This window comes from Clupea harengus, chromosome 13, assembly GCF_900700415.2.
Source record: "Clupea harengus chromosome 13, Ch_v2.0.2, whole genome shotgun sequence".
Taxonomy (NCBI): domain Eukaryota; kingdom Metazoa; phylum Chordata; class Actinopteri; order Clupeiformes; family Clupeidae; genus Clupea; species Clupea harengus.
Genome location: NC_045164.1, coordinates 947,501 through 975,000, shown reverse-complemented (window position 1 = coordinate 975,000; position 27,500 = coordinate 947,501). Strand labels below are relative to the sequence as shown.

Below are 27,500 nucleotides of genomic sequence, written 5' to 3'. Positions count from 1 at the left end.
AATCTGCCCAGCTAACAAGATCCTAATGAAATCAAAAGCACTATAGTCAAATACCCTAGAGTATGAGGGTACGCGCGCGCGCGTGTGTGTGTGTGTGTGTGTGTGTGTGTGTGTGTGTGTGTGTGTGTGTGTGTGTGTGTGTGTGTGTGTGTGTGTGTGTGTGTGTGTGTGCGCACTTTCAGGTGTTTGCACTCTGAAGCAGTTCTGAAGCTTACACTTGAATCTGAGTTGTGTGGCATTCCCATTGTGTTCTCTGGCCTGCCTGGTTGGCGTCCATGTGTGTTGTGCTTTAATTGGTTCTCTGGTTGGGTGTTTGCCCGCACAGTTGAATGCTTCCCAGGTCTGTCAGTTTCAGTAAAACAGAAAAACGGCACAATTTCCAAAATATCTGCTAAATTAGAGAGCTTATTTCAACCCTCAAAACTTGTCAATATATACCGCTTGAGTCAGCCATGCTTTTGAAAAGCAACTGGCAGACAGGTTGACAGAAACTCAGCACTCCCAAGATGACCCATTATCTAGTCTGCCCACAAGGCAGCGATGAAAAAAACAACACCCACAGCTGTGTAGAATTTACTGGAAACGCTACAGCTGGATGCTTAGAAGATGACTGGTAATGATGGTGAATTAGAGCACACACACATAGAGAGAGAGAGAGATGAGAGAGAGAGAGAGAGAGAGAGAGAGAGAGAGAGAGAGAGAGAGAGAGAGAGAGAGAGAGAGATAGACCCACGGTGGTGAAAAGCAATGACTGGTAATGATTGTGAATTAGAGCACACACACACACACACACACACACACACACACACACACACACACACACACACACACACAGAAAGCCCTACAGTGGTGAAAAAAAATAAACTCCATTCGCAGAGACAAATTGGAGAGTTCGCGCAAAGTCTCCTCTCACTCGCAGACCACATAAAGGGCCCTGCACACAGACAGGCCTGATTAATGACAGTGTTGCAGACAGTAGTAAAAACTTTATAGGTGTTGGGGTAGGAGCCTAGTTTGGGGAATGGGAGGACGTGCGCGGGCCAGGTGCTGCTCGGGGGAGTGGAGAGGCTCTAGACTTCACGCCGCACAGAGATGTGGCCTCATGGGCATGGCAAGGTTAGGATTGCAACACAAACAAAGCACTTTTTTGAAAGGGAGGGGGGGATTAACGTGGGTGGCTAGTCTTGAGTTAAGTATTTCTCCTTGGGCTGCAGTTGTTTTTTTTATTCAAGCAGAACCATATTTATATATATGTGGTGTATATTCTGTATCTGACAGATGGGTGTTTGTGTTGAATTTTTTTGTACCTGTGATTGTGTTTTTCTGGGATTTTCTCTCTGTTGTGTGTGTGTGTGTGTGTGTGTGTGTGTGTGTGTGTGTGTGTGTGTGTGTGTGTGTGTGTGTGTGTGTGGTATGTGTATGTTGTGTGTGTGTGAAAGAGGGGGGGGGGGTCAGAGGGTGAGAGAAGTGGAGAAGGCAAGTGGGAGATGAAGAAGAGGAGAGAGATATGTGTGTCTCTGTGAAAGAGAGAAATTACTGTGAGATTAAACTATCTGCCTGTCTGATAAACTGCCGTGTGTGTGTGTTTGTGTGTTTGTGTGTGTGTCACAGGTCTCTGTGGTGAATGCCCTGGACATGCAGGTGGTGGTGTCCAACGTCCCTCCTTGGGTTGTAGAGGAGAACAAAGAACAACTCATAAGGTGAGACTGGAGCAACTACCAGCAGCTATTCATTCATCATCACAGCCAACACAACACACTCCAGAGCCAGAGGGCCGACACAAATAAACAACAAAGAAACACTCGTCAGCCTCAGCTTACTACTCAAGGGCCTCCTGCCAGTGTCAATGGCCAGAGTTATGTGGCTGACGGTTTCTTTACAAGTCAATTGCATCCCATTCTATTCCATTCCACAATTTCGCCCATTGGAATGTTTGATTTAGAGTGCTGATAATAAGAATGTTTTGGCTTGGTAGCTGGCCGTAGTCCTGGGATGCCTTTTTTCTTCTAGAAAGCGGATGTGGGGGGAGTGATGCCTGGCAATCATCCGTATGGGCTCCTGCTGAACTTTGTTCAGAAAAACATCATACATTTTACTCTCACAAGACAATGACATTCCATTCAGTACACGTCCTCATGAATGTGGAATCTTCTGACAACTGACACTTATTCTGCACAGGAGGCAACCTTCAAATCAGCGCTTCTGATTCTTTTAGCCCTGAATATGTGGCCTTGGGGCTCCATAGACTAACAATGAGCTACTCTAGCAAATTAAGACTAAGGTCATGTTTTTGGGGCTGTTTTAGTATTTTAGAGCGGTACGTGCAGGATCAGATTCCTGGGGCCAAAGTGATAGTGGAATCGATTGGACCTCGTCGGCATGGCGATGGACTTGAGGACTACACTAAATCCGACTTGGATATCTACGCCATCGACCCACTCACCAACCGGGCCATCACCCGCCAGGAACTCTTCAAGTAAGCCCACTTTTTCTTTCTCTTAGTTTCTCTTTTTCTCTCTTCTCTTTCGCACACATGGACACACAAACACGCAGCGGCAGTATCCTGTGTGTTTTCATATGTCTCATCTATATGAATGTCTAAACAAAAGTCATCATTCTGTTTAAAAACAACCTGCAACAAACCACACAGTGTGTCAGACACTTGTCAGCGTGTCCTGCTTTGCAAAACATGTCCAGTGCCCAATAAACATACCTGCCTATGTACCCCAGGCGCGTGGCGATGCTCCAAATGTTTTGGAAAGCAAATAAGCAAATACTTCACAACTGATAATGCAACATGCTGAAGCTCAAGCGTATTACAGTCATTGAATAGAATGGAGATAAGTAGGTGTCCCATTGATGCCTGCTGTTTGCACAGAGGAAGTGACCAACACTGACAAAAACTGTAAATCGACTTGACAAAGACGAAACTCTCGTGTTGCCTTGAAAAGGTCTTTTTTATCACTCAGACAGAAATAAATGTCTATAATGGAGGACTCAGAGCAGACCTGCCCAGCCAAGGCCAAGTGCTCAAGGTTTTGACGGGCTCAGAAGGACGTTTGTCTTGGTGGGCTCGGAATTGGGGATTTTTACCTCAATTTCTTTAATGCTCATATGTTAGGTCAGAAACGTTTAGAAGACTATTGGAACTTGGTTACACTGTACATTGACATGGCAGTTTTAGACTCTGAGTCTGTTTCTATTACACAGTGAAAAACAATGGGCCTCATTCTCGAACGCAGTTAAGAAGAATTTAAGAGGAATTTCTTCTGAATTGGTTTTAGGAAAACATTTGGCATTCATGAAAGTTCTCTCATCTGGGATTTGTTCTGAACTTCAGAAGACTTTCCGAACTCGAAATAGCAGTCGTAACTCGGCCAGAGTTTTCTCAAATGGGCCATCTTGTGTTTTTTTGAGGAATCGCATTTAAGAAAACTCTCCGTGTTAGAAGTGTTAATGAATTTGTGAGAACTCGTTGGTGATTGCGTTCACATCAACTCTACAGACATCCTCGGATTAAAGTAATTATAATAATAATAATTACGAGAATATTTGTATCATTAACAATTACGTTTCACATGTATAGTCATGATTCTACAAGGCACCGTGATGTCATAAAATAAATAAAAGGACTGAGCTCGTCTAGTGAGCGTCGTTTGGCACTGCCGTCTGTGCAAGTACGGCAATCCAGAATTTTCATTTGTAGTTCCACGTTGGTGGAACGAACTGCCTAACACTACCAGAGCAGGGGCGTCTCTCTCTACCTTTAAGAAGCTTTTGAAGACCTAACTCTTCAGAGAGCATCTCCCTTCCTAACTGGCACTTCGACTTGTGCTTAACATGCACTTACGGCAGTTACATTCCTGCACTTCGTTTTTATTTTCTATTTTGTTTTTCTATTTCTTATGTAAAGTAGTATTTATTGTTACACTAGGTCTCTATTGCTCGTAGCTTGACTGTTCTCTCCCTTGTACGTCGCTTTGGACAAAAGCGTCTGCTAAATGAATAAATGTAAATGTGAATGTACACGAACACTGCAAATGTAAGTGAATAAATAAATAAGCACTAAACTCAATCACGTTGATATAGCTATAGTGGAATATAATGGACACATCTACATCCTGCAATGGTCCACCTCTGCAACGTTGAAGTTAGATCTGCGTTTACTCGACGGTGCTCAGCCTCGCTTTCCGCTTTGACATGACTCGTTTACGAGTTGCTTTCGTGTAGATTCGGTTGATTCCGACTGCACACGTCACTACGGTTGCGTGCCCTTATAAGGAGCTGGCGGGGCGTGTATGTATGCAAATTCAGGAGCACGAGAACGCGCTTTCAATTTAAGAAAACTCTTCCGGTGGAGCACAGCTCAGAACACTTCTGCTGCATGGGAACACATTTTGAAGCGTTCATGAATTTGTCGGATGTCTTTTTCCTACGTTGTTTTTCCGAAGCCCGTAAGAAACATTTCAGAAGAAATTTCAGAAAATGTTCGAGAATGAGGCCCAATGTTCCTTGTTAATAGCACTCTAACCAAAGCTGAAGTGGGAGGTGGTGTGCGTGAGCGAGGCCAAGAAAAAAAAAAAAGTTCTCATTAGATTGCAGTGTGTGAGGAATGGTGGGGACAGAAGACAAAGGACATCCTCGGCCACAGGAATGAACCCCCACAGTGTGAGACATCCTAATAGAGCTGCTCTTATAATGAGACATTGGGAAGGTTAACTCGAGCTCGAACAACAACACTTCAGCCTGCCTGGGAAAACAAAAAACATGAGAATCACACGCTGCATTCTGGTCCCTCGTGCTCATTATTCCTTTATTGCATCTTCATCTCTATGCCTCTTTATAGATGAGCTCGACTTCTCCCATATTCCTCTTACACACACACTTTTACTCCCTGCATGTGTGCGCCCCATTTTTTTTTAATCTGTTGTGTGTATGTACTGTCTTTCTCTGTGTGTCTGTGTGTGTGTGTGTGAGTGTATGTGTATTAGCAACACCTGCACACAGGGCCGGAGTGGGGGCACTTTTCAGCCCGGGAATTTCAGGCCCAAGACCGGCCCATTTTTTCCATGGTAGTGGAAATTGGATAAATGAAGCAACAGTTCAGCTCTTACTATCCTGTAGTTTTCTTTTTATTAATACCATGGTTCAACAAATAATGTAAAGGTTAAATAATAATCCACTGAAGCTGAGAAGTTAACAGAAAATATTCCACTATTTCACAAGGATAGGTTGATAAATTAACAAAAGCAGAAATAAATAAATAAAGCATTTGAAACGTATCCCACTCTTCAACAAAGAGGCATATTGAACTAATGTTTACAGTTCAACTCACAGTACAGTATACATTTACATTGTGAATAGCACCAACAGCATCTACAGCATCAGTAACTAAGCATTGCACTGGTTTCAGCCACTTTATCTACGTATAACTGTGTCGTTGCTTATAGACATGAGGATTTCCTTCTCTGTGCACATTAACATGAAAGCCTCCAAGTTGTCCTGACTCAATGAGCTTTGTAGCCTATTCTTCCCTAATTTTAAGGTTGAGAAGTTTCTCTCACATGCAACCTGTGTGATGGACAAAGTCAACAGAAACTTATATGCTAACCCAATGACATGATAAGCATCTGTGAGGAGGTTGTACTGTGAGAGTATTAAATGGACACAAAATGGCACAGTTTTTGCAGGAGGAACAGGTCCTGCTTTCAAGCTCCATCTCTGGTAATATTTTGCTTGCGAATAGGTTGACAACGCTACAACGATAGCCTAATAGTTACGTCGCTAATCATTAGGTCTATGTCTCTCTTTACCAGTTGCCATTTGTGTTTGTCCTCTTGAAAATAAATCGGTAAGCTTGGCACATTTGGCAGCATCCTCCTCCAATGGCTTTCTTTTTTTCAACCTTGCTTTTTCAGCCCCTCTTCCTCCCATCCATCCTCTCTGACGCGTATCGTTGCGGTAGGGCCGGCCCAGCTATCGGTAGTCTGAGAAAACTTTTTGGAAAAGACGGGCTATGGACCCAACCAACTCTATTTGGGAGGGGAGAACTCCCTCGCATGGTACAACCCATGCAGAGGCTGCGGTGTCAGAATGTGGAACGTGTGTAGCCTACTTTAGGAGAAGATGGACTAACGTGACAAATGTCCAAAAAATAAATTGTCGACTGGCCCAGAAGTGAAGCGGCCCACCGGGAACTCTCCCGATTCTCCCGATTACCCACCCCGGGCCTGCCTGCACATACTGCAATGATCTACAAAGTCTACAATGAGGATATAATCTCATTCCCTCCTGTTGAATATTGATATTCACCAAAAACAAAACTCGCACACCAGGATCTGTAAGATAATTGATTAAGTGCAGACAGGTGTGTGTGTGTGTGTGTGTGTGTGTGTGTGTGTGTGTGTGTGTGTGTGTGTGTGTGTGTGTGTGTGTGTGAGAAGGATATTTTGAAACACTGTGCTCCATGTGCAGGTTTCTGGACGGCAAGCTGCTGGATATCAACAAGGAGTTCCAGCCGTACCTGGGCCAGGGCGGTCGCATTCTGGAGATCCGCTCGCCGGACATTGTTGCCAGCGTGAAGAAGGCGGCGCAGGCGGTGGGCTACACGGAGGGCGCGCTGCTCGCCCTGGCCATCATCATCATCCTCTGCTGCATACCCGCCATCCTCATCGTCATGGTTACCTACAAACAGTAAGTGACAGCAATAATGAGAATGCAGAGTGTTCATAAACAGTAGCATGTCGGCTGCGTGTACGCTGAGGTGAAAAGAAAAACAAAAAAAAAAACACACACTTGCCACTTTTAGAAAAATCTCATTAATGTGCCGACACATGGTTTAGGCCCACGGGGAGTTTTGCAGTAGAGGCAGGTTTAGATGGATTGCTGTTTTCATTCGGCTGTCACAATAGCAGTTCCCATTTGCCTTGTGGCTGAAGGTGAGGCTCGCTGCTATTCTCAGTAACGAAGCATCAGTTCAGAGGAAAATTGACAAAGGGTCTTGGAGAAAAAAAAAGGAAAACAAAATGGAACGTCAGAGCGACGTTCAGGACAAGAGGGAAAGGCGGAGGACAAAAGAGATGGAGTGTCAGAGAGGATGACAGATATCCATATGGAAAGAAAATAAGAGGACAGAAAAGGCATGCCGGTTACTCTGTGGTGTGTGTGTTGGTGTGTCTGTGTGTGTGTTTGTTTGTGTCTGCTCACACATGCTTGTGTGTGTCTGACAGAGAGCGAGAGAGACATAGAAGTGTGTGCCAGAATGTTAAAGCAAGGAAACAGGAGCAGACAGAAAGGCAGATAAATAGTGAGAGACAATGGAGAGAGAGATCTAGAGAGGCATGTGCCAGGTATCAAGCACGCCCTGTCTGTGCGATTAGCCATGCTTAAGGAGCTAATCTGGCAGGATGTTCCGTGTGAAAGCAGATTAATTAGTGGCTGTTTTTTTCCCTTTATTTTTCTCCACAGCCATTTTTTTCCATGCCAAGTGTTCATGACTCACAAAGCCTACCACAATGCACTGTATGGCTCACATTTCACATGTCATTTACCTCAGAAAGGCAGCGGAGAGCTTTGCCGCTAACGCTCAATGCTAACTCTGGGCCCCAGGAGGAGCTTGCTAGCCAGTTTTGTGGGATTTTGATGGGCGACTGGGGAGCCCTACTTGGCTTCTCAGAGACTCTAAGTGGGCCCCAGACCTGCTCAGCCCAGACCTCAGTGGAGGCCCTGAGGCTCAAAGTGCACACACACACGCGCACACATTATACCAGATGCTTGTGATATGTGCGTCAGCCCACACACACACACTCACACATATAAACAAAGTAACAGATGGTCCACATTCTGTCGGAATTCCATTTTTGTAGAGTTACACTGAGGAGAGGTCAGATAGTTACAACAACAATAACCGCCATTATGGTAACAATGGTGATGATGATGATTGCAGTGATGACATTGTCTAGTCAAAGCAGAAGTCGGTGTGTTTGATCAGAGGTGTTTTAAATCAGATTGAGAGGCCTGCAGTTGGTTGATGCAATGCGCTATGACATCTCCCATTCCCCGTCTGCCCACTGAATAATGGAAGGAAGAACAACAGCAAAGGGCGAGCTGCAAAGCTCTGTTTGACTTTCAGAACACTTGAACCAGGCTCTCAGTTTGAATTGGACAGGAAGCAGCAGATGTGTGTGTGTGTGTGTGGAGAGAGATGAGAGAGAGAGAGAGAGAAAGAGAAAGAGAGAGTGAAAGAGAGAGTTCCATGTGGACTGATAGAAAGATGGCTGCTCAGAACATTAAGATTACCAGTGTCTTTTGAAGAAGACTTGCATGAATTATTCCCTCTCTTCCACCTAGTGTGTTTTTCAAAAGTTCCTTCAAAGTGCCTAAAACATTAAGATTGAATGGAATGTCTTGCCAGGAAAGACAAAAGCAAGGCTTGTGATATGCCACATTTTCATGAATGTTTTAGTCCTGCTTTTTGTGCTAACAAGCTAACACTATCCTCTTCCTCTCTCTTTCTCCCCATCCACATTCCTGCCGTCCCTGGATCATCCGTCCAACAGATTCAAAGAGTAAGTGGTATTTATGGGTTTCTGAGTTTCTCAGTGAGTCGGACAGTTCCTACAGTTAAGGCTCTCCTTTTATATATGAGCATATATATCAAAGAGCCAAAATGGAGACACTAGAACAGACGGACGTCCAAGCTCTCTGTGAACTGGTTCTTCGTGATCAGAGAGGACTGTCTGTCAGGTTTCGTCGCTGTTATGAGGCACACAGGAAGTGGATTCAGACCTGGCTCTCATGTTTGAAATGTTGAACATCCTTTTTGAAAAGGCTTCTGAGGGAGATGTTCATACTGATAAGAAAAATAGCAGCCTAGCAGCTAATAAATCTTGATCGTGATCTTCCCCTTTGAGTCATTGAATATTCTTTTTTGTAATATCTGAAGTCTGATGAGACCTTGTTGAACCCCTCCGCAGGAGACAGGCAGAGTGTTCCAAAACTGCCCGCATCCAAGCGGCACTTCCCCCCAAGACTGCTGCCCCTCCTCCTCCAAAAGCCACAACCAATCTCTACGAGGAGCTAGGAGACGGCGGCACGTAAGTAACTTACCTGAATGACTGAATGTTTGTGCACCTGTATGTGTGTGTGTGTGTGTGTGTGTGTGTGTGCGCGCGTGCTTGTGAAGATGTCAATCACATACTCTTAATTGACAGTTTCTGTCACAGCTTTCTTCACAGATTTAAAGCCAGAGACTCATCCCCTTCCAATACACTGCGTGCGTGGGTGTGTGTGACTGTGTGACACTAACATCATGTACCATTCGGAGCCATTGTGTTTATCTGCCTGTTATTATACTACCTTTGTGCACGCCTAGTGCAGAAGTGCATGACTTGCATTCATTGGTGGAAAAAGCCAGTGTACGGCTTGCCAGACAGGTCGTCTGAATGCTTATCATGGCTTTGAGCTGAAATAACCAGACTAAAAGCGTTGTGTAATGCATAAGGTTGTATTTCTCTCTGAGGGTCAGAGTTAATGGGAAAGGCGATATATTCCCTTGATTTCATGCCTTATGGCTTAATGTCTCACTTCTTTTGTTTTGCTGAGAAAGGTACTTTCACATCGACTATTTGTTTTCCCTTTAGGTTGTTGTTTTTTATTATTTGTTTCATTGCAGCTATGCGCCATTTGAAATTCGGGACACACCTCCTATAAATGCTGTTGAATTCAACTGCTTTGCTAAAGACCAGTCTGAATGCCCAATCAAATTGTAATGCTTTAGCTTTGATCTGATTGACTGCTGGCAAAGGCCTGTGTCCTGATGTGATGTTGATTTAAGGCAAGCTGAGCAAATGTAGCAGCTAATTCAAAAAGAGCGAACAGAGAGAGTTTAATTAGGGTTCCTACTTCCTTCAATACACACTGCTTTAAGTCTTTCTGCAGCAGGTTTACCTAAGGAAGCCTGTGTGTGTGTGTGTGTGTGTGCGTGTGTGTGTGTGTGTGTGTGTGTGTGTGTGTGTGTGTGTGTGTGTGTAGGATTATGCTGTCTTTGTATGGTTAGTCCTTTAAGGTCTTTATCGACAATGTATTTTAAAGGCCGCTTGTGGTATTTATGATTCTAAAAGAAACATATGTCTGAATATTTAAAAAGCAGATTATAAATCATCTTACATTCATATTCATCTGTAGGCTTTCTCATGTTTACATATTGCAATGTATTCACTGTTGTAAAAACATTTACTATTCAGGAATCATACATAACAGACAGCACATGTGCCTGAAACTCACATTACCATATCCATACATTCTGTCCATGTATTTTAAATCATTTCTACATCCTTTCCTGTCATCACTTCGTACAATGCTCAAAGTCATCGTCATCTGTTTTTCTCTATGTCTGTTTTCTCATCTGTTTTCCTTTTGCATTATTCATTCATGCATTCTTTCTCTCCTATCTCTATTTCTGCATCTATCTCTTATTGTCTCCGTTCCCCCGCCACTATATCCTGCTTGCTGCTTGGCATTCATGGCTATTGTAGCTTGCAGTAAGTATATGACCTGTTCTGTCCCTCCCCCATTGATAAGTTAGCCTGCTCATAGCAATTTTGACTGACGAGTCTGTAGAACAGAACAAACAAAATAAACAAATCACAGAAGTCTTGAATTTAGCTTTTGCACCAAGGGCTGCCTGTAGCTGCGTGCTGTTTAGATGCCTCAAGGCTAGTTTACTAGACTAGTTATTAATGTTGTGCTTTTGCAATCGATCTGTCCCTCAACTAGCTATGCCCTCACTCGTACTTGTTGACTAACTTGTGAATCTATCCCTCCCTTCATGCCCGTGTCTGGGTAAGTCTGTGTTTCTCCTCAATACTTTGACACATCTCACATCCCAGAGTGCTGACAGCTTTACTGGCTTTTGTCTAAGAGAGTCTTACCCTCTAATTTTTGAACATGTTTAAAATCAGAAACGAATTATCAATCTCTGCTGAATTATCTGCAACAAGAACCTAATACTGCATACGTCTACTCAACCTCATGCTAGTCAGCACCCATATAAGAATTGCTTATCAGTGCTGCACAAACTGAACTACCCAGCAGAATTACAGCAACCAGATAGAACTTCACACCATTCACGCCTATGCTACTGCTAATGCTAATGGCACAGCCTGCTATCTACCTCCTATTGTGCTCCACTAAAGAGTAAACCCACCATGGGACTACTGGCATGAGACTGAGTTAATGACAGAAGTTTCATATTTAGCTAAACTTCCTGCATAATTTGAGGTCTATTTTCTACTATTCTTATTTTTTTCTATTCTATTTAAAAAACAATTCTATTTCATTCCATTTGGCCAAACGGATTTTGGGATCATGTCATTCCTCCTCTCATCCCTCTCCTCCTCCTTTTGTCTATACATCATTATTTCTACTGTACTTTTTTTTCAATCCTTTCTCTCTCTCTCTCCTGTCCTCCATTCACCCCCCCTCTTATCTGGCTTGGCCTCCAGACGGCACAGAAAGTCTGTGATCGAGGAAGTAGACCGCCAGCGTCTCATCAGCTCCGCAGCAGCGCGGGCCATTGCTGCCCACCAGCAGTGCACTGCCAACGGCACGATCCCCTGCTTCCTGCCACGCTCCGAGAGCACCGTCACCCTCCTGTCCGACAACCACCCGCTCACCACTCCCAACCCCCTCTACCAGGAGTCCACCCAGCCCAGCCCGGACCCCAGCAGCCAGGGCCGGCCACCTTCCTCCGGGCAGTCGCCCTCCTCCGGCAGCCAGGGCCTCCTCTGGGCCTGCAAGAAGCCAGGTGAGACGCTATGGGACTCTGAGTCGGAGTCGGATGAGGAAAGGTCTGGTTTCCATGGGAGCAGGGATGAGGTTGAGGTAGAGCTGGAGCTGCTGAGCTGGCGGAGCTCGTTGGCCAAGCTCTCGGTGCGGGAGCAGGCGCGGCACTTCGAGCAGCAGGCGGCACAGGTCGAGCAGCAGCGGAGCACACCGGCCTGGGACCCGCGCGGCGACTCGCTGGACCTCGACAACCTGCTGCTGTTTCCCAGCATGCCTCCGCACAGCCTGGCCTCAGTGGGCAAGGACGTGCTGCCCTGCATCATCATCACCGGCGAAGACGGCGAGACGCCGCCGACCGTGCCCCGCACCACACCGCCCGTCCTGCGCAAGTTCAGCTCCAGCATTTCCAGCTATATGACGGTGGGGCCGTGCGAGGTGCTGGTGGAGATCATCCCTGACCCCCCCGACCAGCCTCCGCCCCCGCCCCCTTTCTCAGCAAGCATCACCATGACTCCCTCACCCTCCCTGTCCTCAACTGTTCTTGCCCTCTCCCCTCCCACCTCCCCCGGCACTCTCACCCCTCCTCCTCTCCTCAGGAGCTTCACACCTCCCCCCATCTCCCCCAGTTCTCCTCCACACCTCCCCCCGTCCTCCCCCTTCCACGGGGTAACGCTGCGCCCCATATCCCAGCGGGCCACGTCGACCCCAGTGCCCACATCGCCCCTCCAGCTGGAGAACGGACAGGGGCCGAAACAAGGCCTGAAGGGGATCCTGAAGAACCTGGACACGTCGTCCGCCGACCCGAACCTCAACGCTCCGGCAGACAAGAGCACCAGACAGACTCCCAAGAGCACCAAGTTCCTGCTGTTCGGAGACGCGGCAGAGAGAACGGACAGCCTCGGGCCCAACGGAAAACTGACTCAGCCGGGCTCCAACACAACCGAGGTTCCACAGTCGCTCCGTGACTCAGACTCTGAGAGTGGCCCAGATAATGTTTATCCCGAACTCTCCACCAATTTCTGACCTCATCTCTCTCTCTCTCTTTCTCTCTCTCTTTGTCATCACTTCTTTCTATCTCTCTTAGAGACTCTTAGAGTTCGCTGTCATCTCTTTTTTTTCGTTGTGTCAACATTTCATACTTTCTCAGAATCACTCTGAAATTCAGCTCTCAGATATATACTGTATATGGGGGGGCGGGGGTCAAAAAAAGTATTTTTTGTAAAGTTTATGTAATATGTTTGATATATCAGATATGGTTTTTATTGCAGTTTTTAGGCTATCTCAGCCCATATCCATCACGGAAATTGAGAGACTTGTAGATCTAAGAGGCAGATTTGGACCCTGTCTGCACATCAGCGTATTTGGGTGGGCTGTGATGATGAATGTGATGATGATGCTGGTGATATTGGTGACGATGATGAATGAGATCCTCATGTCCACATGTCCAGTATTAAGAGTAGACATATAAAGATACGCCACGCTGCATGTCTCTGTCTTTCCTCATTCTTTGTACATTTTCACTCTCATCACTCATTCATTTTTTCCTCCATCTTTGACATCTATATACCTGTGGATACCGTACATCCATTCATCTTAATGCTGCAACCATTTGTACACATGCAATCTACAGTACCAGTCAAAAGTCAAATTTTCATTCAATGTTTTTTATTTATTTTTATAATTTTCTACAGAAAATATTAAATCTACAGAAGACATCAAAACTATGAAAGAACACATATGGAATTATGTAGTAAACAAAAAAAGTGTTAAACAAACCAGAATATGTTTTATATTTTACATTTTTCAAAGTAGCCACCTTTTGCTATGATGACAGCTTTGCACACTCTTGGCAGTGCTTTGACTGGTACTGTATATATGCAGGCATCCATGCCGTTTCGGTACATTTCACAAACGTCAGATATCTTAAATCTACTAAAACACCTGGACTTCATTTTCTGACAGCTTAACAATTTGATTATATATTGCATTCAAATGTAGAGGCAGGGGAGTTACTGCTCCTCTGAGCCGTATGAAGTGAGAAGCATGTGCCATAACAGTTTTTTTTCAGTAGGCCATAGTGATGAATGTGTCTGTGTGTGTCTGTGTGTGTGTGAGAGTGTGTGTGTGTGAGTGAGCATTCTTTTTTCAGTGGGCATCCTCACATGTACTCTTTTGATACTGTATATGGCCTCACATCTAGTCCAAATCCAGTCCAAATATGATCACATAGGTTGTTCTAGGAAGGTGCAGCTTTTGGACAGCTCAGAGCAGACACATGAGTCAGCTTCTGGTGAGAGTGAAAGGATAGATGTACATTAATTATGCCTTTTTTTTCGCTTATTTTAATTTTTAATTTTATTTTTGTAAAAAAAGTATGGATTGAAGCTACCCATGGAATACACTTAAACTCTGAAAACAGTGTGTTAAGGTTCAGGAAGACCTTAACACACAAACACACACACACACACACACACACACGCATGCACACTCACACACACACACACACACACACACACACACACACACACACACTTACTAACTTAATAAGTGTGTAAGTAGTAGTAGTAGTAACTAGTAAGGCTAGTTGTAGTATGTGCTCACAGAAAAGTACCCTCTGAATGTATATCTAATTGAGTCTCAGCCCTAACCAGACATTTATTAAGCAATGATAATGTGGGCTTTCTGCTCGGTGGTCTGTGTTATGTGGACCTTTGTCTTTCACTCACAGAGGTTACTCAGTTTGTCTGTAGCTTGTCTCCGTTTCAGCAACCTTTCATTTATTCTCCTCGTCAGTCAGAAATGCCTGGAATCATCTGAAGGAGGAACGTATGAATAGTGGGGTGTAGTAATTAGTCGTAGTGCTTACGCTTGTACCCTGTCTCAGTGTGGCTTTATCTCCAAGAAGAAGAAGTGGAACGTTTTTTTTCTTCTTTCCCTGTAACTTTTAAAACAATATTGTAGTGTTGGATGCACCCTCAAGCTCGCTCCCGAGGTGAAAGAATTGCAAGCCACAGCATTCCTGTTGTCTTGACACATAGTGACAGTTCTTTATCTTTAACCAGCTCCTCCTGTATCTTATTTCACAGTCAATTGTTACAGCGATGTAGTGCATTAGATTAGTGTATGTGTGGCTGTTAGAAACGAATAAAAAGCCTGGCGAAATGCATTGGCACAGCTGTCCAGCGGAATGCCTGCATTTAAATGTGAATTGTTATTCCTTCTCCTTCTCACCTTCTCCTTTTTTTTTCTCACTCTCTTGCAGGAGACGTGGAGGGTACGGCAGAGAGGTGCGTTATGACTATTTATCTTTTCTTGCTCTCTATCATCACCCCCCCCACAATATTTTTTCCCATCATCGTACACTTAAAGGCTGGGAAGTGTGCTGTTTCTCATCTTCTATCTGTCGATAAGTGCTGGAGGGGAGGGGGGGGGGTGCTGCCTGGAATGTGGAGGAGATGGATGGGAGATGCTTTATTCTCCTCTAATGCACCGGACTGGAGAGCTATTAGATGTTTGATGTGCACCATGTTTTATATTTCTTATCTTGAGTCCCCCCACACGGCATGTTAGTATAAGTGATTTTTTTTTTGCCCATCTCACTCTATTTCATTGTGATGAATGTGATTGAAGAGAAGCGGGTTTTGCGGAAAGCAAAGAAAGGAAAGAAATTGCATGATTTGCTGACTCACCGGAACGTGTTCTCAGCCCATCCATTCTGTCATGTCAGTCATGTGCCTTTGTTGTACCGCCGAATGTTTCCACTCTTTTAATCTCGGCCTGTTATAAAGGTCCCCTTTGCTTTGCCTTCGGCTTTATTCCTTCTTTTCATCTCCTGACGTTTATTGTCCTTCGCTTCTCTTACTTCTCCTCCTCACACTCCTCTCTCTCTTTTTCTCTCTCTCCCTCTCTCTCTCTCGTTCTGTGTGTATCTCTATCTCTATCCTCTCTCCCAACAGCAGCAGCTGTTGAGGCCCTCTCTGCTTAGACCCGAGGTAGAGCCTTCCTAGAGTTTTCCTTCTCACCGTCTTACCTGTGATGAGACCTTTCATCTGTAACATCTGTTTTCTGAAACTAACACCTAGCCCTTTGATAACTTCACAGTGGTGAGAATGGTGTTGTGGGTGAACACTTTGTTTTTTCTTTTTTGTTTGTTTGTTTTTTTAAATGCGCAGGCACGGTCCATGGAATCCGGTATCGACCCTGGGCAAGAGTACTATGGCTATGACCCAGGGTAAGAGTTCAGAAAAAGTAATGTGTGTGTGTGTGTGTGTGAGTGTGTGTGTGTGTGTGTGTGTGTGTGTGTCTGCCTGTGTGCGCCTGTGTGTGTGTATGTATGACTTTGTGTGTCCATGTCTGTGTGTCTGTGTGTCTGTGTGTGTGTTTGTGTGTGTGTGTCCGTGGGTGTATGACTTTGTATGTGCATGTTTGTGTGTGTATGTTTGTATGTGTGTGCATGTCTGTACATGTCTGTGTGTGTCCGTGTGTGTCCGTGTGTTGCCACTGGCAGACCTGTCCCCTCTTTGTCACGCTGTCTCTCGGGAACACGGCATACTAAGTGAGAGATTAAATGGAGTCATTAACCGTAAGCCGTTCCAAAAGGATTCCGCCACTCTTCAAAGCCTCCTGCGGGACCCAACCAAAAAACCAAGGAACTAATCAATTGTGCCCAATGCATTAGGTTTGCACAGTAGTTAGGACCCCCCTCCCAACCTCCATCCCTCTCTCCCTCTCTCTCTCTGTCGATGTCTCTATTCCTTCATCCCTTGTTAATTTGTCATCTATTAGTGTTTATCCCTCTCTTTTGAAATTAGTTGGGACATAGCTATTGAATTCTGTACCGCGAGTGAATCCCTTGGTGAGAGACATAAAGGCTGAGAAAGGGGGAGAGAGAGAGAGAGAGAGAGACACACAGAGAGAGATAGAGACAGATAGAGGGGTAGGAGACGGTATGTGCTGGAGAACAGAAATAGACAGAGAGAGAGAAAGACAGAGAGAGAGGAAGGAAGAGGGATTAGCTTGTGTGTGAACAGGCTGTTGTTGTAAGCACACTCCATATGGTGTATAGAAAATCTGGATGGCAAGGTTACGAATGAACAGATGCTGGCAGTGTGTTGTGTGCTGAACTGTGGCGCATACGTGTGTGTGTGTGTGTGTGTGTGTGTGTGTGTGTGTGTGTGTGTGTGCGTTTGCCGCCCCCTAGAGAGATGCCACCGCGCTCACTCTGACAACGGGCTTTGAGGCGATGCTAGCCTTACATTTATCAGCCAGGTGGATCCATTAGACAAGGTTGTGTAGGGTGATGATAGTCTTTTGGGCACAGAGATGGCTCATTATGTGGTGTCATATGAGAAGAACTTGAATCCTGCTCCTGTTTAAAAATGATAAATTAAAAGATGCATTTAAGGCACTTGTAAGAGCTGAAGGGAAGAAGGGATTCTCTCTTTCTCTCTCTCTCCCTCTCTCTCTATGTCTCTTTCTCTCTCCCTCTCTCTATTTCTCTCTCTCTTTCTCTCCCTCTCTCTTTTTCTCTATGTCTGTCTCCCTCGCTCTGTCTATCTCTCAGTTCTTTTCTGCCTCCCTTGTTCTTCTTTATCCCCAGTAGTAATTATCCCCCATTATCCCTCAAAGGCAATTATCCGCATACCTCCTAAACTGCCACTGAGCAGATACATGTTCCGCCCACTGCTGATGCATGCATGCATTGTGCCGTTTATTTAATGGAAATGAGTGAGCTGTAAGCGGGTTAATCACTCGGGATATTTGTTGCTGCCTGCCTCGCACCAACTGCCCCGCCTCTCTGAATTAATCCAGGATCAATCAGGGCCTCAGACGACATAGCTAAACAGATATTCACATGAATCTTCCCCCATTACTTACTATAAACGTGAGAACTCGTGATATGTGTTTCTAGGAATGGCCTTGTGCTAACTGAGAACCCAGTAGAGCATGTGGTGGCATTTACGTCTGTTAGCGAGCTATGGGATCTGTCACGGACCTGTGGACAGCGATGATCTATTTCCAGCGTAGAAGCTCCATCGCTAGCGGTAGCTAAGACCTTAATCTGCTCCTCACCCAGACGCGTGTAATCTCCTGGGCTAACAGAACATGTTCTTAATGTGCAATAATGATGCTGTGTTTGATCCGAGGTGCAGTATAGTCACACATGGTTGGTACACACACACACACACACACAATCTTAATAAACACACTATTGTGACCCAGTGGCCGACGGTGTTAGCCTCTTTATTGGGGTTTGCTGTGGGGAGTCAGCATCATGTTGTCTGTTTCTTATCATCAGTTACAACTTAAGTAATAAAGACATTACTCATTAACAAGTAAAAGTCCGCAAATGCAAATCACACTGATTATTTGCCACCTTAGAAAGTTTTTATCGATTTATTTTAGAGCTGTGAAAAATAACGCGTTAACGCGTTATGATTAAATTACAGGATTAATTAGTTAATTTTTTAACCTATTTAACGCATGCGCAAAATGAGCTTCCAATATACCCACAATTCCGACCAATCTGCATTAGTCGCCGCTGTAATGGGAAGTTCGTGTTTCAAAAAAACAAAGATGGAATATTCAATAAAACCAAAGTGATATGCACACTCTGCGGCTCCCCGTAGCAATACCAGCCTTAAGTACCACCTCAACGCCAAACCACCCTCACTGAACAACGTAGGCCCCTCATTAAGTCTGCCTGTGACAAGTTGACTAGCACAGTTGCCAAATGGATTGCAAAAAGCTGTAGACCGATTAATATTGTTGAGGACGAGGGGTTCGACGAAGTTGTGCGAGTGGTAACGGGGGACTCGAGCATCAAAGCAACGCAAAGACGCACAATAATGACAAAAATCCACGAGCTGTATGAAGCTGAAAAGAAAAAAAAGGAAAATGACTTGGCTGCTACGAAACATTAGGCGCTGACAGGGGATCACTGGACTTCTGTGAGTAACGATAACTACCTGGGTGTAACTGCACATCTAATCACCGACGAATGGAAGTTAAAGTCGTTTACACTAACGTGCATGAACACAGAAGAGCGCCACTTTGCAGAGGCATGTGCACAACAGTTCCAAACTGTTGCAAGCAACTGGGCAATTGAAGACAAAACGACCATTATAGGGATAGACAGTGCACGTAATATGATAGCCACGGCTAGACTACTGTAAAAGGGCATTTAGAGGCATTAGATTGTGTCATGGTGTGGTTAATGGTTGTTTGATAAAAAAGAGAAAAATGTTCAAACATCCTATAAAAACAATGGCTAAGAAGCCCAAATCATTTCTGTTTGATTGAAAAAGAAAAGAAATTTTTTTTATTCAACAATACAATGGCTAAGAAACCCAAATTCTGTTTAGGATGAAGATTATATTAATGTTCCATATGGAATAGCAAAGATAACTGCTAAAGAACTGCTCAGTTGCAGCACCATTGTTTTTTTTTTATGAATAAAAAAAGAAAACATGTTAAATGTACAGTGGGGAAAATAAGTATTTGAACCCCTGCCGATTTCGCAAGTTTGGCCACTTGCAAAGAAATGTGTGATCTATAATTGTAATGGTAGGTGTATTTTAACAGTGAGAAATAGAATATCAACAAACAAATCCAGAAAACTGCATTTTATAACATTTATGACTTTATTTGTATTTGATGCAGAAAATAAGTATTTGAACCCCCAAGCAAACAGCAAGAATTCTGGCTCCCAATGACCAGTTATGTGCCCAAGAAGCACACAGATTAGTCCTCATTAGGCCTAACAAGGTACACCTGATCTCAACTGGTGACGTGTAGAAAAGAAACCTGTCCAAAGAATCATACTTCACACCTTCAACCTCACCACCATGGGCAAGACCAAAAAGTTGACCAATGACATCAGAGATAAGATTGTAGACCTGCACAAGGCTGGAATGGGTTACAAAACCATCGGCAAGCAGCTTGGTGAGAAGCAGACAACTATTGGTGCGATTATTTGTAAATGGAAGCAACACCAAACAACTGTCAATCGCTCTAGGTCTGGGGCTCCATGCAAGATATCCCCTCGTGCGGTATCGGTGATCATCCGAAAAGTGCAGAATAACCCTAGAACTACACAGGGGGAGCTTGTGAATGATCTCAAGGCAGCTGGGACCACAGTCACCAAGAAAACCATTGGCAACACACTACGCCATAATGGTTTGAAGTACTGCAACACTCGCAAGGTCCCCCTGCTCAAGGAAGCACATGTACAGGGTCGTCTGAAGTTTGCCAATGAACACTTGAATGATTCTAAGGAGGATTCGGGGACAGGCCGCGTTTGGAGGGGGAAGAAGGCTGAATATGAACACCATCCCCACCGTCAAGCATGGAGGTGGAAACATTATGCTTTGGGGCTGTTTCTCTGCCAAGGGTACAGGACGACTTCACTGCATCGACGGGACTATGGATGTGGCCATGTAACGTGGAATATTGGGCTTGAACCTCATTCCCTCATTCCCTCCCATTGAAAACACAACCTTAAGGATTTGGAGAGGATCTGCAAAGAGGAGTGGACCAAAATCCCTCCTGAGATGTGTGTAAACCTGGTGACCAACTACAAGAAAAGTCTGACATCTGTGCTTGCCAACAAGGGTTATTCCACCAAGTACTAAGTCATGTTTTGCTAGGGGTTCAAATACTTATTTTCTGCATCAAATGCAAATTCAGTCATAAATGTTATAAAATGCAGTTTTCTGGATTTTTTTGTTGATATTCTGTTTCTCACTGTTAAAATACACCTACTATTACAATTATAGATCACACATTTCTTTGCAAGTGGCCAAACTTGCGAAATCGGCAGGGGTTCAAATACTTATTTTCCCCACTGTATATACCCGTCTTTTGTCATAAATCTTTTTGTTCTCAAAAAAAAAATACAGAGAAAATCGGTAATATGTGATTAATCATGATTAATCCACAGAAACCTGTGATTAATCTGATTGAAAATTGTAATCATTTCACAGCCCTAATTTATTTATTTAACTCATCATTTTTGATGGTTGCAGACTCTTCCTCGACTGAGGGCAGGCCATAAATAAGTGTCTGTAATGATCTCTTCTCTCTGTTTTCTTCTTTCCTGCCCACTCTATGGGATCTCTTAACAGCTATGATATTCCTCAGTACGGCAGTCGCAGGAAGCTCCTTCCTCCGGGCCGTATGTATGATGAGTATGGGGAGGTCATCATGGAGGACGATGGCTACTACTATGAGGTACCTCATCCACTGCAACATTATCAGTATAATCAATATACATTATTTACATTATAAATATGTTATAATTACACAATTATATGCAGATTAACAGTATTATTATTAACAGTAATAATCAAGTTATTTCCACAGCTGCAATGTGGATGAGACTGGTTCAGTCGTGATCATTCTACATGTGAAATTAACACACTGACACACCTTTGTGAAGGTTCAGTTCAGCAATTACAAATATGAGTCTTTTTAATTGTACAGATACTTAGTTCTGAGTAATAGAGTGGGTCTGTAGCGAGGCCGGTGCATCAAAGCAGAGCAGTTTACCTCATTCTCCATATAAAAGGTGGTAACGCTTGCCAATGTATTGCTATTGGCGTGGGCCATTTAATCCAATCTAATAACAAAATGAGGTTTCTGGCAAGTACCTTCTATCATGACCTGAACAATTTAGTAGAATCTTCCAAATTTAGCCCGATAAAATTTAGCTTCAGCCCCCGTAAGAAACTGTGTTCGGTGTGGAAGCCCTTTTTCTGTCAAGACATAAAGCTTGTGTTCAGTATCCTCTCCTGGCTCAGATGAAAAAGTTCACTTTCTATAAAAAAGCCTCAGACTCCTGCTAGTGTAAATGTTTTTGGAAGATAGTTTTACCGATGCACATCTCCGGTGGCAGTGCTTACACGGCATGCCAAATTTCATGGGTCTGTGTCGAAAATGAAACATTAAAACCTATTTATGAGACGTATTGTAAACTTCAACATGACTTTAGTATAAAAGTATCCTCAGAAAGCACTTTGTCATGGAAATGATGTCACTGCCACAGGGCCGGGGCAGAGGGAGAGGGAGGGGCAGAGGCCGTGGCTCGCCTAGACAGGTGGGCTTCCAGGACCTTCCACCGGAGGAGGAGGAGGAGGAAGAGGAGCCCGCCGAGGATGAGGTGGCTCCTGCTGAGGCCGAGGTAGAAGCTACTCCTACTACCTCTCCATGGAAGAAGGCCAAGGTGTTTGGCATGTTTGGCAAGGAGTACGCCAGGCTGACGTCCGCACGGCGCATCGGCAGCCAGGAGAGCCTGACGGGGGGCCCTAGCACGCAGCCGCAGCCGGAGCCAGAGACAGCCCGCAGCCGGCTGGGCAAAGCGCTGAAGCGCATCAGCATTGGGGCCAAGCTGAAGGCCAGACGCAAGTCCCAGAGCAGCATGAGCAGGAGCGGCACCGAGGGCGAGGAGGACGAGAAGAAGTCCAAGGTGTCCATCAGCGTGAGCGAGCCTGAGGCCAGTGGGAGTGGCTCCGAGGTAGAAGACCGCAAAAAGAAGAAGGAGGAGAAGAAGAAGAAGAAGAGGGGATCAGACGAGGAGGATGAAGATGAAGACGAGGAGGAGGCAACCGAGAAGAGCAGCGTGGCAGAATCCTCAGAGGATAAGGATTACCTCAAGGTTGATCTGGACCGAGATGACGCCCTGGAGAGCACGGTGGACTCAGAGTCTGAGCCTGAGGAGCCTGGGGATTCAGACGAGGAGAGCAAGTCCAAGTCCGAGAAGGAATCTGGATCCGAGAAGGAATCGGGAACAGAGAAAGGATCTGAATCGGAGTCAGAGAAAGCATCTGGATCTGGATCTGGATCAGGATCAGGATCAGGATCTGGATCTGGATCTGGATCAGGATCAGGATCAGGATCAGAGAAAGAGTCTGGCACAGAGAAAGGGTCAGAGTCAGAAAAGGAGTCCGAATCAGAGAAAGAGTCAGGATCTGAGAAGGCTTCAAGCTCGGAAAAGGAATCAGGAACTGAAAAAGAATCTGGCGTGGAGAAAGAGTCGGGATCCGAGGAGGAGTCAGGCACTGAGAAGGGCTCAGAGGAAGGATCTGAGGAAGAGGAGGACGAAGACGAAGATAAAAGCACAGTGTCTGGGACACCTCCGGGCAGTGGCACAGCCGGGGAAAGTGGTGATGCAAGTGGCTCAGAGAGTGCCAGTGGTAGCGGTAGTGGTAGCGGTAGCGGTAGTGGTAGCGGTAGCGGTAGCGGCAGTGGTAGCGGTAGCGGCAGTGCTGCTGAGAGCGGTAGTGCTGCTGAGAGCGGTAGTGCCGCGGAGGGCAGCGAGGGTGGCTCCCAGGTGTCCTCTGCCCGCTCCTCCGTGAGGTCCAGTGCCGTTGCCAGCAGCAAAGGCGCCTCGGAGAGCGAGGGCGAGAGCGGCACGGGCACGGGCGGAAGCTCCATGGAGGGTGCCTCCGAGGCGGAGGCTACCGAGGACGAGGACCTGGGCTCTGACGCCAGCTCTGCCATCAGCGAGGGGAGCTCCACCAGCCGACGCTCGCACAAGTCCGCTGTCACCCACAGCTCCCAGGAGCCCCTTGATGAGGAGGGCGTGGAGGAGGAGGAAGAGGAGGAGGAGGAGGAGGAAGGGACAGAGGCGGAGGAGAGTAAGGAGTCGGCGGACGAGCTTAGCGACAGTGGCGTGTCACAAAGATCCAGTGTGTATTCACCCAGGGGAAGTCCCTACGCCACCGAAGCCAGCATGACGGCGAGCTCAGAGGAAGGCTTTGGAGGACTGTCACCCATCACAGAGGTGGACGAGGATGCACTGACACAGGACAGTGAGACAGAAGGTGACTCCACTGCCTTTTGATGAAGAGAAAAACTAGAAGGTTGGAAGTAAGACTTTAACTCAGTTTGGTTTGGAGTGGATTGGAGTGGTTTGGTTTGGTTTGGTTTGCTCATACTGAGGAATGGACTGCGGCCTTCTGGTCTCACAATTTCTCTTCTATCCTCATAAATCTCTGTAAAGCAGAAACAACTTCTTCAACTTCTCTTGTGTAGACAACTGTCTGATATTTTTTCTCTCTCTGGAAAAGAACATTCTTTGCTTAAACCTTTTGGTTTCCTTAGACTGGAACCAGTTTTCATCTTCAGGCTTCTATCTCTTACTGTGAGAGAGCTGATTAGCTTTACTGTAGTGAATAGCAAAGCCTTTCTGAAGTGTCTGTGTGTTCCTACTGATCTCAGGCTGTCAAGTCTCGAAATAGTACCTCTGTGTGTGTGTGTGTGTGTGTGTGTGTGTGTGCATGTCTGTTACTTGAGTACATTTACATGAAAATCATTCTTATTTTTTCTTCATTTTTACATCCAAGTAGACCGTAATGTCTATTAATAACCTATGCATTCTTTTTCCATGCTCATCTTAATGCTTGTGCTTCCCCTGTCTAGCCTCCTGGGCGGAGGAAGCGTGTCAAGCTGGTGCTGGATGGCGAGACCACCAGCTCCACCGGAGACGACAGCGCTCCTGACGTCCTGCGCAACAACCGAGCCACCACCACAACCACCACCACCACCACACCCTCCACCACCACCACCCCCACCAGCACCCACAGCACCCACAGCAACCTCAACGGCTCCGTCTACCTCGCCCAGAACGGCTCCATCATCCGCACGCGCCGCCCCCCCCACCCCTACGTGCACCCCCTCCCCCACACCAACAACCTCAAGCAGGGCTCGCCCGGACGCCTGGCCAAGCAGTTCAAAAAGCTGGACAAGCTGGGCATCACGCACGAGGAGCAGCTCCCGCTCAACGGGACCGCCGACCACACCACGTCGCAAATCAACCTGAACATCGGGCTCTCCAACAGCACGCTGGGCGGCTTGGGTCACGGGTACGACAGCTGTGGCGGCTCCAAGGCGGCCGACGTGCTCAACAAGGTGCCGCCGCCGTCGTCAGTGCCGATGCAGCAGAGGAACGGCAGGGGGCGCTGTGGGCTGGAGCGGGAAACGGCCGTGGACAGCGAAGACGGCAGGGACTGCTCGAAGACGCCCAGCGAGCACACGGTGTCAGAGGACGAGGAGCTGTGGATGGGGCCGTGGAACAGCCTTCACATACCAATGACCAAACTCTGATCAACACACATAGAAACGCACACATTTCCATTTACACACCAACACGCACATTTGACGTTCTCTCCATAGCTGTAGTGTCATTCTGAAGCTTTCTTCTTTTTCTTCCTTTTCAGTTGTGATTTTTAACGGCTTGGTTTTATTTACTTTTTATTTCAATGATCAAACAAACTGAACATGTCATTTTTTATATGCCTCTCTGCTCTGTATGCAGCTGCCACTACTGACAAAAAACAGTGGTGTTGATATTTTTACTACCTGTCCAAATCACAGACAGGAACTGTAAAAGAAAAGAAGTTGATGGTGGTGATGATGATGATGATGATGATTATGATTATAATGAATTTGGCTTCTGTGATCATGAGAAAGATGAGTGCAATGAACAGTGATTTTCATAATGATTATAAAAGTTATATAAATTGTGACTATGAAGGTGATAGTGACAATAGTGATGATGATGATGATGATGATGATGATCATGATGATGATGATGATGATGATGATAAGTACACAGGGCTGTTACCAAGGCAAGAAATTTAATGTGTCCACTTATTGGCTTTGAAAGAACTGTAGCAGACTTGATCTTTTGTTATCATTAGATATTGTCTTATGATTATGTGATTGATTTAAAAGATAATATACATTTTTGGCATCCTTTCATTGACAGTAAATCACGGTTGCTTTTACCAGTCAGAGATTAAACCTGTATCTTTAAAATGATTGTGACTTATTTTTAAAAAAAGAAATGGATATTCCTCAGAAATGCAGTTTTATACAACTTACAGTAAATATATACATCAATGCTTTTTTATTACGTCAGTGTTTCAAATTAATTATCATATTTTATTTTATGCTGTTATGAAAAAAAAATAACATTTTAGTATTAGATTTTGTTTTCTTTTGTACTGATGAAATTATAAAAAGAATTTGGATATTTCTGTATTTCAGAGTATATGAAAATGTAATGCAAACATATTTGTCAATAAAATGGCAATGTGCTGATTTTTGTAACCAAAGTTTTTAATGAGTTTGAATGCTTTTTTGGTGGCTTCAAAAGTGAGACAAACACACTCTTTATTGCCTTGAATGTTAACTTAGTTATCAGACTTTAGTACCACATCAGTAGCATACCAGGCTGTTGTTAGAGGCTGTGCAGTAATGCCACTTTTGACCCATAGGGGGTGCCTCTGTCCTTGTTAGTGGAGAGAATGAGCATTATGACTTGACTGATGATGTTTCACTTCTGTCAACATCAAAATAATATATATTATTTGTGTATTCCTGAATGTAAGCCAGTAAAAGTTTCACTAAGCCACTGTCAAAAAAAAAGAAAAGGGGATCCTCCCGAGGTTTGGACAACAACCAGAACCAGGCTAAGCAGGAAAGCTAAAAAAGCTTGAGCTAACTTGTTCAATCTCATTCGCACGTATCACACGCAAGCATGAGAGAACTCCACCGCACATTCAGATGAGTCAGAAAGACAGACGTAGGAGAGGTTTTTTGTTGTTGTTGTTGTTTTTAGATCTGAAGAGAGAACCGGATGCTGTCTGTTGGCCTCAATGCTTCAGGAATGTGTTTTTGAGACGTGATGGACCAGGGAGTATGCTGTGTTTTTGTGCTGTCTCACTCTCCACCTGATTCCCACACAGGTCCTCGCCACTGTTGTTTTCCCATCAGCAGAGGGAGCCAAACCCAGCTCTTTGATGGTGGTTAGTAATTGAGGTTGAGCTTGAAGCTCTGTTGCTCAACGGTGTGTCTGACTCATGTTGACTGAATGTGTATGTGCATGTGTGTCTGTGACTGTGTCTGTGTATGCATGTGTGCATTTGTGCATGTGGTTTTTCAGTAGTGTACGTTGCATGATTCAATTCCCTTCCTCGTATATAGATGTACCCTGTTGCGTAAAAGCGCAGCTGCACACTACCGGTTTGAAGGAGCTAGAAGAGCTAACATTATAGACCACAATCTAATCAGCTTTAACATGTGTCTGTGCCTGTGTGCATATGCACAAGTGTGGAGATTTTTAGATGTTTAATTGTTTGCATGTTTACACTTATATATATAGTGTGTGTGTGTGTATGTGTGTGTGTGTGTGTGTGTGTGTGTGTGCGTGTGTGTATGTGTGTGTGCATATCTGTGGCCCCCTGCAGCTGAGTGACTGACAGCCTTAAGTGTAGATGCTGTGATGAGGGATAATTGTGCGGTTAAGAGGCTATTTTCTCACCACAGCTGAAAGGCAGTGATGAATGGAGCAGTTGTTTTTGGCTTATCAAGTGCTCTCATGCCCAGGAAACGCACAAGAGCTTTTCAGGCTCTTCATTCCTCCTCTTCAAAGACTATATCCTCTGTTTTTTTATTTATTTTATTTATTTTCTCTGTCTACATACCCCCTCTCTTCTGACAGATAGTCATTTGGATATTGACCATGCAGTTGACATGTGTTGGAACTCTCTCCGGAACCCTGACCTCAGATATGAAAGCTTTGAAAGTGAAATGCCTGATGAATATGAAGGCCCTGGCAGTGAAGTCATCGGGGAGTCCTGCAACTCGTTTGCCAGGCTGTCTGCTGTATGCTGCATCCCTGGTTATGGAAGGGACGGTCAGTGTTGTCTGAG

The 27,500-nt window shown here is 45.1% G+C and overlaps 2 protein-coding genes across 5 annotated transcripts in view; both read left to right on the top strand.

Moving 5' to 3' along the window:
* Window positions 1-25,904, top strand: part of pcdh15a (protocadherin-related 15a) — a 217,214-nt gene extending 191,310 nt beyond the window's left edge. For 2 of the 4 annotated variants that reach the window (XM_042709568.1, XM_042709567.1), the window contains 10 exons: window positions 1,612-1,700; window positions 2,306-2,476; window positions 6,475-6,693; window positions 8,559-8,567; window positions 8,976-9,095; window positions 15,047-15,071; window positions 15,741-15,776; window positions 15,957-16,015; window positions 20,910-21,015; window positions 24,205-25,904. In XM_042709568.1, coding sequence (XP_042565502.1) covers window positions 1,612-1,700; window positions 2,306-2,476; window positions 6,475-6,693; window positions 8,559-8,567; window positions 8,976-9,095; window positions 15,047-15,071; window positions 15,741-15,776; window positions 15,957-16,015; window positions 20,910-21,015; window positions 24,205-24,888 — 1,518 coding nt within the window. In that variant the 3' untranslated portion in view covers window positions 24,889-25,904. Of the gene's footprint in view, window positions 1-1,611; window positions 1,701-2,305; window positions 2,477-6,474; window positions 6,694-8,558; window positions 8,568-8,975; window positions 9,096-10,535; window positions 10,542-10,776; window positions 10,843-11,504; window positions 11,593-15,046; window positions 15,072-15,740; window positions 15,777-15,956; window positions 16,016-20,909; window positions 21,016-24,204 lie in introns of those variants that run through there. The other 2 variants (XM_042709569.1, XM_031578830.1) reach the window with 2 other exon arrangements.
* On the top strand, window positions 21,055-23,921 carry LOC116223170 (secreted protein C-like). The gene has a single exon (XM_031578832.2). The coding sequence runs from the start codon at window positions 21,806-21,808 to the stop codon at window positions 23,624-23,626; it is 1,821 nt and encodes a 606-aa protein (XP_031434692.1). The 5' UTR covers window positions 21,055-21,805; the 3' UTR covers window positions 23,627-23,921.
* Window positions 25,905-27,500: the final 1,596 nt, after the last annotated feature.

What these genes read in the sequence shown, in the direction of transcription:
- LOC116223170 (XM_031578832.2), top strand. Translation starts at nt 21,806, where the DNA reads ATGGAAATGATGTCACTGCCACAGGGCCGGGGCAGAGGGAGAGGGAGG.